Below are 17,198 nucleotides of genomic sequence, written 5' to 3'. Positions count from 1 at the left end.
ACTAAAATTCTTAAACAAAAAAACATTGGTTATATAATTGCGGTGTTGGGCTAATTTAGCGACTCTTTATACAATGAAGAATAAACAAAACAATTTCTAAAATTTTAATATCGAAACATTATGGCAAAAGTGGAAAATTCCAAATTTTCTAAAAACAATATTGTTGAACAATAGGAGAACATAAACCTTTATGAATAGAGTATAATTTTTAATAAATAAAACACTTAATAAGACAACAAATACTCATTAAACAAACAGATTTAGCATACCCTTATATATATAATATATATATTTAATTTTTCTATGAATTGTTTGTAAAACTTTTTTGTAAATTGATGAAAACTCCAAATTCAATGTGAAAAATATACAAATTCCATGTAATAAAACGCAAAAGAAACGAAAGTTGTTTGCAATAGTGAGTTGATAAATATTTTATTGATGTCTACGTCTATAAGTTATATTTTCTACACACAGATTTATTATCATTTTATTTACTGCTTGTAAGTATTGATTATAATTTTTTTTATAATATTACACTATTTTTATTTCATTTTTGGAAACATTTTATTTCGAAACATACAAATTATTGAAATATCAAAAACGGTTAGGAAATCATCTAGTATAGGTACACATAAAAATCTGAATTATAGTTTGAATTTTGCATTTAATATATGATTACTAATGAAATCAACACAATTACCTGAAATTTTCAGATGAAGCTGGCCAGAACGAAGGTGGAGAGTCCAGGATTCGAGTCCGTAATTGGCTAATGCTGGCTGACAAATCCATTATTGGGAAATCCTCAGACTCAGGTATTTTAAACAACTACACTGACTACAGTTTTCTTGATTTATGCATAATTTGATTGATTTTGTCATTTACATATTATGGTTTGATCCTATTTTTGAATTTTCCAATAACTTTGTTTTCTTTTTACAGTCTTACATATTGTTTTGTTGCTGAGCACACACAGACACATCATAAGTTTCTTACTCATTATCCAATGATTACACTCATTTATTGACAAGATTTACTAACTAAAACCATTCCCAATTTCTATTTCATGACTAACCAAACAAACAAAAAAAATACCGACAAACAACTAACCTTCAGACAAACTAACTCAGTCCAAAAAATCACTCATAAGCGATGCTAAAACCACTAACAAAACGTCGACGCCGATCCGACCCAAAGTTTCGACGACGACCACATCCACGTCCACGGCGGCAGCTGCAGCAGCCACAATTGCAGCCAAGCAGGCGGCAGCGGCTATTGCCAGCAGCAACATCAACAACAATAACAGCAGCTTGACGCAGACGGTCACCCAAACGGTGACCCGTATCGGGAGCATTGGACGCACAACCATTGCCTGCATCACGCCGGCGAACAATGGTAACAAGAGCTCGTCGAGCAACTGCAATGTGGATGCCGCATCGGCCGCTGCACTGGCGGCTGCCGGCGTGGAGCTGGACAGCATCGATGACACCATGACCGAGGTGATTGTAAAGATCGAGAATCCAGAGAGCATGCCGCTCAACGACGATGAAGACGATGCCGTTTGCAATGAGGCTATTGAGGATGAGAATACCTTCGACTATGACCTGAAGTTGGGCAGTCCGTTGTCGTGGACCTACGATGCGGTAAAGATTGAGAATGAAGAGTTCGAGGATAGCTATCTGATGGACAACGACGATGATGATGACGATCTGTTGACCACAGCTGCGGCGACTCAAAAGCATGCCAAGCAATCGAATGAGAAGCAAATGGCCGGATCTATGGTGCCTGGAGGTGGTAGTGGAGGTGCCGTCAAGAAGATCGTGCTTAGTGCCCAGCAGCAACAGCAATTGCTCGAACAGCAGCAGCATCTGCAGCACTTGCAGCTACAGCCCACCAGTCAGTCGCTGCAGATTAAGTTGCCCGCCATACCAGCCACCATAACGACGATTTCGGCACCCAAGCAGATGATGTCAGGTGCGGGAACCAGTGGCTCCCTAACCACGACCAACTGCACGCTGATGAGCAACAAGCTGGGTCTGCCCGTGAAGGGCCAGAATCTCGACCTGCACTGGTCGCACTCGGACGACAATCGTTATCGCGTCCTGGTCCAGAACAAGCGCACACGCAAGGAGTCGCTGGAGCACTCCGCCGACATGATCTACAATGCGGATATTGAGAAGCCGTGGGTGTGCCGCAACTGCAATCGCACCTACAAGTGGAAGAACAGTCTTAAGTGTCATTTGAAGAACGAGTGCGGCTTGCCACCACGCTACTTCTGCAGCAAGATGTGCGGCTATGCCACCAATGTCCACAGCAATCTGAAGCGTCACCTGAACACCAAGTGTCGTGATCGCGAGAAGGATGCCGACGAGGAGAAGAAACCTGGGTCGGCCAGTGGCAACATGCCAGTGGTTATGGGCGTTGGCAATGGAACGGTTCCGGTCAGCAGCAGTAATAACAACAACAACGGCGGCGGCAGCAGCACCAGTAGCACCTACACCTTGGTGTTCCAGAACGATAGCGCTTAGGAGAGACTTGGACTTGTACAAAACGCAGGCAGCGGCTAAGAAGGCTTTGGAAACGAACATTCTGCTAGTGCAAATCTTGGTAAATCCTTCGAGTTGAGTTTTATGGGCCCATCGGAACTGTGGACCCTTCACAATTTCGTTATTTTCGTTGAGCGAAGCCGGTGATGCCGTGGAAACTAGACGTAGTTTGCAATACATTGAACAAAAAGACATGCAAAACAAATTATATTGTATTGCTTTAGCAAATTCTCACAACAAATTTAAACCTAATCTTTATAAATATGTGTAAATTTTTTTCCCAGAAAAAAAGAAAGAAAAAAAAAAAACGAAACCAAACCAAACAGAAAGAAAATATATGAAACTAGTCATCAGCTAAATTTGTTTTAGGTGTGCTACAAACACTACAAGCAACAAAAATAATAAAAGAAGAAGGGAAAATTTTGTAATATTATAATTTAAATAAAGAACCTTAAACTATATGCATGGCATGAAGATAAAGCAAATGCCCCTCCACAGATACTTGAATATAAAAAAATAATGATAATCTTTTTGATTCCGTATTATGTTTGCATTCGCAATAATTTTTATAATTTGTTAGAAACATTTTTATAACTTTATTTCTGGTCACTAAGTTATGCTTATATAATAATAATTATTAACTAAAAATGATTATCTAGTCAAAACGAAACGATAATGAGATATAATATTTTCAATTTTAGACAAAAATTAAACCTAATTGATAAAGGCAATGTTTATAAACATTAATTCGAAATATCATCAGCGCATGTATGCTTTGAAAATTGTTAGATTTAATGAAAAGAATCACGAAACACGACGAACGGCACTGAAACCCAGGAGTTGTACCATCAAATTACCTTACCAAATTGTAATGTAAACGAAAAAAAAATGACAAATACCTCTATGAAGTTGCAAGAGAGAATACCATTATATTGATTGAGTACGATTACCACTATGTATTTCCAATAAACTGACGAATCGTAATTATTGCCGGCTAAATGTATTTAAAACCAAAACACACCCGAAAGAAAATTCGAAATACAATTAAAAGCAAATGTCAAAAACAAAATACCAAAACCCCCTGTTGTACTTATTTTAATATAGAACCCTTCTTCATTCCCCATCATCCAGGTTAAACTCGATCGCCACATCCCCATATTCTCCACCCCTTTCCCTTCCCTTTCGAAAAACCAGTTTTTAGGCAATGCTTTCACTTAGAATCTATACTAATCAGATCTATATTTCAGGTGGATGGATTGATGTGATGGTGATGATGATGAAGATGGAGATGATGATGTGGGTCTTGACTGATGACAACCAGCCAAAGAACGCGATTCATGGTGTTGCCTCTTCCCTCTCTTATTGTTGTTTGCATGCTTAACTACTACAACCAATATAAATACTATTTATACAATATAGATATGCATAATTATGTATTCCTCTACTTAGACTTTATATACATATATGTATTTGTTAGACAAAGTAATTATAATTTACATAACAATGTATGAGACCTATTAGATTTGTAGTTTGATCTTTTTTTTAGTATTACTCCATTCGTTTGTATTGTCGAAGGTTTAAAGTTAAGTTTCTTTTACCTATCTAGCTATCTATATATCTATCTATCTATCTGCCTTCTTCCTAGCGATTGTGAAGTGTGTAAAACGAATTACAATGCATACATAGCATTAAATTTATTTACAAATTAAAATATGAAAATGAAAAAAGAAAAACTTAGTTTGTATAGATATTTTTTTCCAAATACTTCTATCGAAATCTTTTAATTTTACCTGACTTTTGTATTATGATTTCCTTTACATTTTAATATTGCATGCGTATTTATAAAGTGATAAAGCGAGACGAAAAAACTTCGGGCTCTGGAAACCGGGATAAGATTTCCAAGTCCTGCGAGTTATACGTCCTGCCCTCCACTAGTATTATTAAGTGTTTTTGTCACTAACCACCCAACATACATTTCTTAAATAATTATCAATTATCGGAGAAATTCTTTGATTTTGAGGCCATTTATCTATCACTTGTAACTTGAATAAGAAGTTGATGTTTATTTTTGCTTAGCTCCGTTAAAATGTTTTACTCAACATTTTCGATGTACTCATTGTGTTTTAATTTTATATTTAATAAATATTTAATTTTGCAGCGTACTTATACAAGCTCACACACACACAGATACACTGACATCTACACACCACACGCACACTCCAATCCAGTTCACTCCACTTCATATAGCACCATGTCTCACTAAAGCAACACATTTAACTCAAAACCCAGTAAACAAATGACTCTAAGAAACTACGGTAAAACTCCATATATATTATTTATTTTCAGTTAGTTATAGGTCTGATTATGATTTCTATTCAACAGAAAATTTTTAAAAATCTTTTGAAATTGCTTGAAAATTCAACCAACTAAAATTATATTTCTTTTATTTTTATATTTTAACCATTATTCCCAGACTTCGGCCGTTTGTCGCCCAACCGTCGCAGCTACAGCTTGCTGGGCGGCATCAAGTCCAGTCCGTACAACAGTCCCATTGGAACGCCGGTCATCAAGTTCGAACCGGGCAGCGGTCAGGAGGACCACAATGAACACGAAAGTGGCCGAGTCACGCCCACCGCCCACTGCCCGGGTAACCTGCTGGTGCCCAAGTCCCAGCCGCGCCATGGTAATGGCGACAACGACGACAGCAACGACGAGGATAGCATGGAGCCCTGCGATCTGCGCATTGACCTGGCCAAAGCCTTTCTGGCTGCCGCCCAAAGCGGTGCTCCCACCACTCTGCCCCTTGGCCACCATCATCACCACGGCCATCATCCTCATGGGCGAGCCCTGCCGAACCTAATTTATCCGGCTGTGCCGGTGAAGGTGCCCCGTCCCGATACACCGACGCGTCGCTACAGTAGCAGCAGTGGTCCTGGCCAGGACTCGGCCAGCAGTGTGGCTGTGCAATTTGTGGCCGCTGCAGCTGCCGCTGGCTTGGCGGCCAACAACACAAGTGCCTCAACAGCCGCAGGTGGAGGAGCTTCCACCTCGGCGGCAGCTGCAGCAGCGGCGGCGGCGGCAGCAGCAGCAGCAGCAGCTGCTAGTGGATCGGTGTCAGGGAATTGGAGCAGTGGAGGGATCGGTGGAGGTGGAAGCGGTGGCGGTGGCGGAGGAGGCGGAGGTGGAGGTGGAGCCTACGCCTGCGATAAATGTGGAAACACCTACGCCCGGCCGCACAGTCTCAATCGACATGTGCGCTTCGAGTGCGGCGTGGAGCCGAAATTCGAGTGCCCCATTTGTCACAAGAAGTCGAAGCACAAACACAATCTCGTGCTACATATGCGCACCCACCAACATCGATGATACAACAAATGCTGCAACGGCCTCCGATGACGCCAGGCTCTCAAGCTAGTGACTGCCGGGCCGGATCCGGGATCGGTATCGGTATATCGGGGATCTAGAGAATAGGATTGTACCACAGGTTTCGGGTCCTTAGTGCCGGGTTTGCTTCAGTCTGAGTCCAAAGTCCTAATCACACAGAGTTCAGTCCAGTCCAGAGCGCGGTTTTGTGTAATTTTCCAAATGATCTTGAAACATATAGTCGTCTTTACACATATATATATACACATATATATATATATATATATATAAAATATATATGTATACAACTACACTAACTCGTAACTATGTATATAAAGAGGAACATTAACAAATTCTAATTCTTAGATCATTTTAAAGTTTTTTTTTTGTTCACATTTAATCCATCTTGATAGTTTTGTCCGTAACAGTTTTTTGAAGTTCTAATTACTTTGGGTTCGAATCGGCAAGAATTGAAGCATTGAAGAATTGAAGCAGGCGATGTATTTCGAGGGGCGCGCGAGAGTCCAGGCGCCGCTGCATGTTGCATGATGTGTGTAAATCCTTAGGAAAACTCAATGATCTCAATGAACTTTTTCTTGATTTTGGTGAAAATACGGAAAATGGGGGAAATTATGCATTTTATTGTAGCAGCAACAAGGGCAACAGCAAACGCAACCAACCGCTAACAAAAAGAAAACATTCACATTAATTATAGTATAATTTCTAGTGCAGGACACTCTCGCGCGTCTTTCACGATGATAAGGATATCGAAAATATCCTTGGGGAGACACGAAAAACACAGTCAGAGACAGAGTCAACATGTAGAGCTTAAGTTTAGACCCCAGAGAAGGCGTTTCCCAAACTGAATCGACTAGATCATGTGCAATACGAAACGGGCACCAAAAACAAAAAACAACAAATAATAAGAAATGAAAAAAAAAAACAGAGGAAAAAATAGATATGAAAGGCAGTCGGCGTTCTTTACCTTTTCACATTTTTTGTTTGCTTATTTTCACAAACTCACATCGATAAAAAATGTTAAAAGTTTGCTTAGGTACGCGTATGCACCCAAAAGGCCACCATATATTACGCATATACTATATATAACAAATTATAGCTAGTAGTAGAAACTCAACGATCTCTATTTACTCTTTTTCCAAAAAAAAAAACAAAAACAAAGCAAACAATTTATTAATTTATCTTGTGCTCATTCCATAAACGTTTTTTAAATTATGATTTAATTATGAACCACGATATGTGATAGCGGAATTTTAATTTGACCAAAAAGAGATAAACAAATCAAAATTAGCGTGGCTTTGGGTTCAGGCGCCTCTACGCAAAGCAAACCGTTTTTAAAGCAAACTAAGCAGTTATTAATTATTTTTAAATATCGCTAATATAAATATAAACGAGCAGCATATAGGAGTGTGAAAAGGAGGTGGAAATTGGCAATGTAAACGGGTTGGGGGAACTCGCATCGAGTCACAGTCAGAAAGATAAATTGGTATGTGATATAATGAATATAGTCCTCATTGTAATTAATAGTAATCATAATTGTATATTTTTCCTTGTTAAAAATAATTTACTTTTGTCAAAATTGAAAGAGAATCCTGAAAACTTGCAGTGCGGTCTTGTTATAAAAGGATAAAATATAGATATATTAACGAGCGTTTGTTTCACACATGCAGACACAAAAACACGAATTGAAGTTTTGATAATTGTTGATATACAAACAAAGAGCTTAAATGTATAACAAACTTGCTTAGGTACTTCATAAACAAAATATTGAAATAACAAAAAATGAAAAAAAAAAAACACACATAGCGGGGCGCATACCATAATTTGTTGTCAGTTTTAAAGTTTGTGCCACACAAAAAATGTGATAAAGAAGTAAATTAAACAACAGACAACAAATTGGCACAAATCGACACAAAAAATATGTACGAATATTAAGCGAAATTGTTTAAATTGTTATAACAAAAACGAAACAAGAAGAAAAAAAAACAAAATTTTATCAGTCAGTATTCGAATTAGGTGAGGAAATTCTAAATTAAATTCGTTATAAATTAAAAGAAAAATTTGGTTATCATCTTTGATTTCTTACATTAATAACTATGTATATTTTTTAATCGCTTTCTTGCGCTAGTCAGTTTCTTGAGAGTTTTGCTTATTATTTTGTTCGATTTATGAATAACAAGAGCACTACACGAAATTCAATATTTGTATCCGTTTTGTATAAATAATATCCTAGATGCGATCTAATTAACTATTTTCTAAGGTTGTGGTTCTTATTTATCTATAAACATAATAAGTTTAATTACATCTAATTTTTGTTACAACAAGAGCAAGGCGAAGAACATGGATTCACCTACTATGCATATTTTATAATTTATCAACAGCGCATGTGATGGACTCGAAATGAACCAAATATAAACGATTGTAATTAAATCCAAGACACACGAGACCATGCAGTTGAATTTGGTCCGCAATGGCAACACTTTCGAGTCGTATAGTTAAAATGTTAAAAAAAGCATGTGATAAATTTCAATATAATTTGATTAACAATTTACTAACACAAAATCCCCAAAACACACCCCAAAAACGTTCGCAGGCGATTAGTTCGAGTTTGAGAACAGATTGAGATGGTCGTGAAATATTTTTCGAGAAATTGTACTAACCCAGATAACTCTATTTCTACTAATATGTATCTTATTCTGTTATATAAACAATATCAAAGATTTATAAACACCCAAAACACACCCCAAACACACAAATACACGTTTAAAAAAAGTTGTAAACAAGGAGCTGTGAATGTAAAATTATATGTAAAGCAAAATATATCTACATATAGATACAAACAAACATACAAACATATAAAGGAATCGATGTGATTAATTGTGATTGAAATGAAACGAAGCATAGATCAGATCTGATCTGATCGGATCTGATGAGTCGAGAGACGTGGGAGGGCAATAGGTTGGGTTATGGACATGAGAAAGGCTTTCTTTTCAAACACATAAACACACACAATACACAAACAACACACATAAATAATAGATACAAGATATGTCAAAGAAAATCTGATATTTTGTTTCTCTTAACTAAGCTACATTTTCTGTTCGTTTTTTTGTTTTTCCTAATATTATTTCCAAAAAAAAAAAAAACTAATAATACAAAATGGGGAATTCAATAAATAGCACACGCATACACAATAAATCAAGTAAACCGTAGCTTTAAGTTAACAAAAAAGGAAGTTAGAAATGATTGTTGATTGCTGTTTACGCACGCTTAACGAATAGTAAATGTTGAAAATGAAAGCAAAACGCCGAAAAAATGTGTAAAAATGCATCTAAAAAACAAATTGCAAACCGATTGAAGTTGGAACATCATTTGTTATATAGCTAAGATTGCGCCAACAAAAAAATTTACAAAAATTTATACAATACGACAATGAATCACATTGCTTTTTGCACTGCAATTTAGATTAACAAATTGAAAATAGTAATCAATATATATTTATGGAAATGAAAACGACATTCAAAATGCCAGTTAGACTATGAAAAGTGTGCTTAAACCAATTTAAATGGAACGAAGAAATGTTAGAACGAATTCAGAGTAAATTTAATTATGTAATTGTGTATAAAGCCGAGAAAACGCCTTAACAAAATTTGTAAAACTATTTTAAATGTTTAACGAGTAAAACGATTTATTTGTATAAGTAAACAGGCAAAAACAAAACAAGAAATAAAAACTAAATTTAAAAATATATTAAAAAATAGAAAATATTTAAAACTACCTTTAAATGTTGTTTGAAAATTCTCATCTTTTCAGCGCAACAACAAAAGAATCCAGTAAATCACTTGTATATTTAGTAACTCGAACTAATAGTACCTTTTCTCTTTTTCTAGGTTTGTTGGAACAACTGAACGGGCGGAAAATTCAGAAGGCGACCGAGGAAAACTTGAATGGCCCCGACCTGCTAATCAATGTTATTATACTGAAAGTGAACTGAGCTTAGTTATACTGACAAAACCAAATATATGATATGAACATATGTAATTTAATTTGCTGTATTGTTGTAGTTTTGAAATTCACACCAACAACAACAACACACCAACACCGACATTTGATTTGTGATCTCTATAATCTTATTGTTTTTGTACATATGTTTCGAAGCTTTTGTTTAGAGAAATGCTTGAGAGTGGCTTTTGTATATGTGGTGCATTCGTGTAACTCTGCTGGGGATTGTGTCATCCATCCATTACCGCATCTTCATCAAATAAACATCATCAACCGCCTCCCAAAAGCTGCTAAAACTTCATCAACAAGAACCAAACGAAACCAACAACAACTAGACTCATAATTCAACAACATTCATCGTTCAGCGTCTCTTGGGTAGAAGCCAACAAAACACTAAGTTCTCAATATTATTTGATTAATTTAACTAATTTAAGTTGATGTGTGCTCAGCTATCGGCCCACTATTAATTTTTTGGTTTGTTCTCCTTTTATTTTGATTCGACACCTCCATGCTGTGTGTATACCCGTGTGTGTTGACCAGCAGACATCTATCCGATCCTTGGCAGTCTTCTGGGCGTGGACACCTCAACGAGTGCCAATCCGGGCTCAGCGGCCAATGCCGGCGATGAGTTCTACGGCTATCATCTCAACAACAATAACACCACCACCAGTAGCAGCACCACCATCTCCCATGCAAAGAACACCTCGAACAGTGGTGCGATTTCTAGTGGCGGAGGTGGATTATCTCGGGACTCCTTCATGCAGTGCAAGCACTGCAACCGCTACTACAAGTCCCATCAGAAACTGCAGGAGCATGTGCGCAAGTACTGCCTCAAGCAGAAGAAGTACAAGTGCGTGTCGTGCGAGTATCGATCCCGACGCAAGGATCATGTCCTGCGGCACGCAAAGCGCAAGCACTGCATGCTCTACGAGCAGTCCAGGGATGACGAGGAGAGCCTCTATGTGATACGCAACGAGGACGATATGAGCAACGACGAGGAGGCCGTCGATGGTGACGATGGTGATGCGGAGGATGGAGATGGCGGCGGCATGGACAGCGACGTCGCTGCCGCTCTTTGCGAGATCAATTTCGATTTCGCCGGCAGGGATCTGACCATCACTGCGGTGCCGGCGTTGCAGGAGAGCGAGGAGGATGACGAGGACTACGATGACGATGGCTAGGAAGCGGAGTTTCGACAACCCGAGAGCACCCGCTCGAGAGGCGTAATGTGAAATGTTTACCAAATGAATAATGACAATAGTTGCTTGTCCAAGTAGTAGCTACCTCCAAAACCATAACCAACCCAAACGAACCCAATTGTTGTGGAAAAGCTGGTCCACATTCCTGCACAAATTACTTAATGAACTTTTAACTTTTTATACCGTTTTCTCTGAGCGCATTCCGTTTTTTTAAACTTTTCGTTTCATTTGAACTGTCTTTAAGTTAGCCGCAAAACGGTCAAAGACCATTTTATTTATACACACATACGATACGTACTATATACGGATACTATATGGAAAACTTAAATGTTTAGTTCTACTGTGGTTGGTGTTCTCAAAACTCAAATATTCTTGCCAGCAATTAGGGCTTTCGCATGCAAAGCAGTCAAAGACTTAAAGCGCCATTAGTTTGCCACGTTTAATCAAACAAACACATACACACACATATATATTCCTCAGTTATACATTTAAAAATTCGATATACCTACCACATAAACGACTGTAATATTAGTTCTTGGTGTCCTATGAAGCATAGCAAACGTAAAGCAAGAATTTGTAAATGTTCTAAATAATACATTGTAAATGCAAGCAATTAAGAATAAAGCATACGAATCATATATGCGTGAAAGCAAAACCCAAACAAGCCCAAGTTTATAATCCCTCAATCAAATCCACACTCTCCACCAAAATCAAAAACATATCCAAGTAACCAATTGGACGGCCTTGCAGCTTACACACTTGTTAATGCTTACAAGTAATTATAGAACCGAATCTAGAGTTACTCATCCGGCGGATGACTAACCCGTGTCTTTTTCTCTTTCCCTGGCTTCTTGCAGATGGCTACTGGACCATTCTGGAGACGGTGCCCTATTCGATTGCGAGTGATGCACCCAATCAGGCACTCACCACGGCCACCACATTGAGCAATGGTGGGTCAAGTCTGTTGACGGGAGCCACTGTCGTGGTGGAGCTGCCGCCCGACGATCTGGGTAATCCGGTGGGCAATATACAGTACACCATACCGGCACTGACCAAAAATGCCACAACAAACACCAACACGACCAGTTTGCTGCACAAGCCACAGGCTACCACCATTCAGATCGTGAAGCAGCAGCAGCATCAGCAGCAACATCAGCAGCAGCACCAGCAGCAGCAACATCAGTCGCATCAGCAGCAACATCGACAGCACTTGACCATCCAGCAACCGCAGACGCATGCACGGCAGGAGTACATCAAAATAGACACATCCAGGCTGGAGGACAAGATGCTCCTGCGCGACGTGATGCAGTACGGGGCCACCAGCATTGCCATGGCACCGCAGAGTGCCAACACCACGGTGGTCTCCACACATCCGGTGGAGTCCGGCTTGCTGCTGGCCGATGCCGATGAGGCTGAGCGCGAGCTCGAACTGGAGGCCATGAAGGTTGACCAGCACGATGAGGAGCATCTGCTCGACGACGAGGGCTATGTGATTGAAAAAATTCACGGTGATGGGGAGCAGGTTAATCAGCCGCAGGAAAAGCTGTACATAAACGGAATGTCCAATATCATCCATACAGCCACCACGATGACGTTGCAAGCGGACGACTGCAAATACGCCTGCAATGTGTGCGGCAAGACCTACAAGATCAAGGGATCCCTCAAGCGCCACAAGAACTACGAATGTGGCGTGGAGCCGAATCTCAAGTGTCCCCACTGTCCGCACAAGTGCAAGTACAGGTCGGACTTGCGCAAGCATATGAATCAGAAACATGCCGATTCCGGGGAGGCAATCCTTGCAACCTAGATCGATTAGTACTAAGATGTTTTAGCATTCGTAGTCTCAGTTTAGCACTTGTTGTTGTGAGTTACCATATTGTGTGATGAATTCTTACTCTAAACCTATGAATTTACACGGGCGCCAGATAGTTTTGGAGATTTACAAAATTGTTTGGATGTAAATGCATTTCTTTTTTCGGAAAATTCAGTTCCTCTATAGTACTTAACAAATCAGTTTAAGTACTAGCAAATATACTACCCTTCTGTTCCTTTGTATATAGCGCCTTAGAACCGGCTTAAACACACTTCTATTCACGTTTTTAAATCTCCAAAGATGTGTCTTGGCCCACGTAGTCAGTAAACTGTTTGTACTATAGCCAAAGTTATGATCTCGAAATGTAATCTATATACACATTAAGTAAGCTAGTTGGACTGAGTATCGAAACGCGCCGTCAAGTCGAGGCAAAGTTGAATTGCTCAAATTGTAGAATCAAATTTCGCATCAGCTCAAGCCAAGCGTAAGTTTAAGTATTTTAAACTCGAACACTATACCCTAGATGACGTTTTAAAAACATTACCCAACCAATGCGTATTTACCGTGTATGTGAAAGTACGATTAAATAAATGTTTACAATCAAATCGAAGACGCTGTCATTGAATCAATAGCGATGTAATGAACACATTCAAACCCAACACTAATAGGATTCTCTTTTTTCTCTAGGACAAACCCGTGGATTGAGACCATAAGGCTGGAGGCAATCGGATGGCTGGCGCTCAACCGAAAAAGGTCTATACTTTTAAATTGACTCGTATAGCATTAAGTAGTCCAATCATTTATCAGCAAATAAAAATGTCAAACTAAAACCAATTTGTTGTATTCATCACCACGATCACCACCAAAACTAGCCTGTATTCAAAACCCCTGTAAACTGTGTGACTAGTGTAGCTAGCTGTACGGAAAGGCCTAAGCAATCGCATTCCCATCTCTGTTTTTCCTATCTGTCTCCAGATTTTGTGCGTCATGGCCCGAAGAATCAGCTCCTGTGCCAATGTGGCCGCTACTACAACACCCTGAGCCGACTGATGCTGCACCAGCGCGAGGAGTGTCAGGATTTCAAAAGGTTCCAGTGCGACTTCTGCCTCAAGTGGTTCAAGCGACGATCACATCTGAATCGCCACAAGAAACTCCACGATGCCGAACTCTTTCTGGAGCCGCTGTCCAAGCAAAAGCCAAAGACGACGAGCGGACAAAATTTGTCGCTTGATGCAAATACGGATGACGAGGTGGCCACGACGAATCCAGCGGCCACCGATGACGCATCCAACTATCCATTTACGTCTGAAATCAAAATCGAGAACGAATTTGATGAATTCATTTAAGTTTTGTTACAAAAATTATTATAAATATTACTAGACCAGTTCTCGTTGATGCCAAAACATATAATATACGGATTTTGTAAATAAATAGTGGAAAACAAGCGAATGTCTTGTCCTGTCGAAAGCGAATCTTTTTATATTAGTTCTTGAAGTTTTAAGTTGGCTTTTAGCTTTTAGTTTTAATGTAAATACATGTATGTCTGAATGGGACTGATTTGTTTGAGTGTACATCGCGCTGTAATTAATTTTATGTTTCATTCCATTCAGCTTATTAGATAATTTCGTTTGTTAAGTCTTATGATTTGTTATTTTATTTTGATTTCCTGGGACTTGTTCTCTCGTTTCAGTGATCACCGTGGATAGGAAGTACAATCTGCGCACCCAGGATAGTTCCGGTTCTTCACCAGATCTGCCAAGTACTTCCAAGCAGAAAGTAGCTGCAGTCCAGCCCAAACTGCCCGAAGTGGTCAGTTTGGACCAGAAGAGCGAGAATGAGGAGCCCACGGATGTGGACAATGCGGCGAGTCTCAAGAAAGCCATGGCCACCTCCGATGCCATGATAGCCCTGCAGCAACTGGCCTCCATTTCCACAGCTAGATCGCTGCAGCATCTCGTCCAGAACATGAGCAATATAGACAACAGTGCCCTGGTGCCTGGACGGAAGCTTCCGCGGTACGCAGCGAAGAGATCACCCAAATATGAGTCCAACCGATGTCCACTCTGCTCCCGCGTCTGTCGATCCCAGGCCTTTCTAAACGAACATATGCGCAAGGAGCACTCCGTGCTCATTTAGATACACTTTCATTTTAACTTCGTTTGGATTGGAAAATCCAAATTATGTCAGTCTATTCTATAGCATTCTATAACTATTTGGTTAATGTATATAAGAAGTAACTATAATGCTTGCTATTTAAATGCATCCAATTTAACTTTGAAAACACTAAGTCAAATATGTCCACTTATGGGAAAATACAGTTACTTCACTTTGTTCAAAACCAATTTAATTCCAAATAATTGATTTTTATCAGAACTGACAGTTTTGTATTTACAAATGATACATACTTTTATTCCTCGAACTTAGTTAAACCCATATGGATACTAACTTTATTGAAAGAGAAATTCAGCCAAATTTAAATGACCAAAAAGCGTAAAATATAATTCTTACATACCTATAAAATAAGTCAAGTGCATAAGCATTTTTTTAAACAGAAGTTGCTCGTAAAATATGCAGTATATTAAGGTAGACATTAGGTAGCGGTTATTATCCATACAGTAAACGAGGTCCAATTAAATAGTTTTTATACTTATTGCTAATAAAAAAGGAAACTTGATATTATAACAAGGTATAAAATACAAATGTTTTTTTGTGCCATTATTTGATAGCTTAATGTTTTATGTATGTATCTATTTTTTATATAATTTCGTTTAAGTTTTCTGTGGTCTATTATTGCTTGGTCGTTTTACTAGAAAAGGTTAGTATGTGCTGTACTTAATAATGTTTTATTTTTTAATTTATTTTTATTTTTTTCAGTTTCGTTTCTCCTTTATCTCATAATTGGCAAATGCGTTTTAGACAAAAGGAAGCAAAACCAGGCAAGTACCTGATTATATTTCAGAGCCATTCTTTGGCATTCTTTGTAATTTCCTTGTAAAAACTGCACTGGGATTCGGGCATCCAGACAAGTTGATATGAATCGGCAAATACCCGAAAGGAATAATAATAATCCTTTAACCAAACAGGTTTTGGTAACAATAGTTGGGTGGTTGGTGCCCTTGAATCTGCACTGCCGTGCCAAAAGGAAAATCCCTTCCCCCGAGAGTCGGCCAACCACACACTAACTGTACTCTCGGGTCTTTTGTCCTCGAAAGAGATATGTATCTCCCAGATACACGCTCTATGCCATCCATGCATCTCACGCTCTCGCCCACACAAATCCCGAAATGCATTTGAAAAACATTTGCGCACGCATAAATCAGGATCGGTTTTATGTGTTTGTGTGTTTTTCTAAAAATAAGTTTCACATTTTCCACTGCCTGAGCCCAGTTTGCCTGCCTGCCCGGTTTGTATCTACATCTATGCACACATGTATATATGTATCTGTATCTCCGCGCTGGTGCGGCTTTTGCAGTCGGGCTTCCCACGTGATTTTTCCCGATTTTTCCAATTTTGCCTGCTTGCCCTATCGGTCCCTCCTTTTGGGCTTTGCCTTCGCAAAGCCTGGCCTGATCTATTCGAAGTATCTACACAAATGCACAGGACACACAAGTTTTAGGGGCTGGTTTTCAAGCTATTTGTGTGGGACATTCCTGGAAAATAGTCGGTAAACCTTGATCGACAAGATAATTGTGTGTGCGTGCATCTAAAGATATTTCCAGAAGGAAGCGTCCTCAAGCTGGAGTTCTGGAAAAACCCAGCATATGTGCGTTTATTTATGACCTAGCTGTTCTTAAGTTTTATTCAGTCGATTGCTAATGCATTTAAAATGACACAGTTTTTGGAAAAGAGTATAAGGACGATCAGCATATTTATATATATCATATAATCCCAGCTTTTATTTCGAGTACCATTTTACTTGCTAATTAATAATTAATAATCAACTATAAAAACAGTATAGAACTTTTTTATTGCAATTCAAATTTAAAATGAGAACTTATATACTACATCAAAATAATATTTATTTATTCACATATAAGAAAAGTTTTCTTTGAGTTTAAATTTTTGTTTAAAATGTTGGGTAAATTTGGAATCCAGAATATATTATTTTTGTCGAACTAGATATATAATAATGGCTTAAAAAGAAACTGATTTATATTCCTAAATCCAAAAGTAACTTATTTGGACTTTTTAGTAATGGAAGTAAGGATTTAAGGAATTTTAAATTATCATAGGCTTAGGCATGCTTTTTATTTAAACTAAAAT

At 38.6% G+C, this 17,198-nt stretch overlaps 1 protein-coding gene across 10 annotated transcripts in view; it reads left to right on the top strand.

The window, feature by feature from the left end:
• The window catches only part of LOC6733888 (longitudinals lacking protein, isoforms F/I/K/T), a 61,214-nt gene that overhangs the window by 40,076 nt on the left and 3,940 nt on the right, over positions 1–17,198 (top strand). The window contains exons 6-7 of one of the 10 annotated variants that reach the window (XM_039291881.2): positions 714–812; positions 1,114–3,527. The exons of 1 other annotated variant lie outside the window; for it this stretch is intronic. In XM_039291881.2, the coding sequence (XP_039147815.1) occupies positions 714–812; positions 1,114–2,525 (1,511 nt within the window). In that variant the 3' untranslated portion in view covers positions 2,526–3,527. Of the gene's footprint in view, positions 1–713; positions 813–939; positions 3,528–5,016; positions 9,699–9,811; positions 9,931–10,463; positions 11,761–11,979; positions 13,541–13,910; positions 14,403–14,625; positions 15,278–17,198 lie in introns of those variants that run through there. 8 more of the 10 variants (XM_016182354.3, XM_016182342.3, XM_016182352.3 and 5 more) reach the window with 8 other exon arrangements.

Source organism: Drosophila simulans, chromosome 2R (genome assembly GCF_016746395.2).
Source record: "Drosophila simulans strain w501 chromosome 2R, Prin_Dsim_3.1, whole genome shotgun sequence".
NCBI lineage: Eukaryota > Metazoa > Arthropoda > Insecta > Diptera > Drosophilidae > Drosophila > Drosophila simulans.
This window is presented reverse-complemented; position numbering and strand designations above follow the sequence as displayed.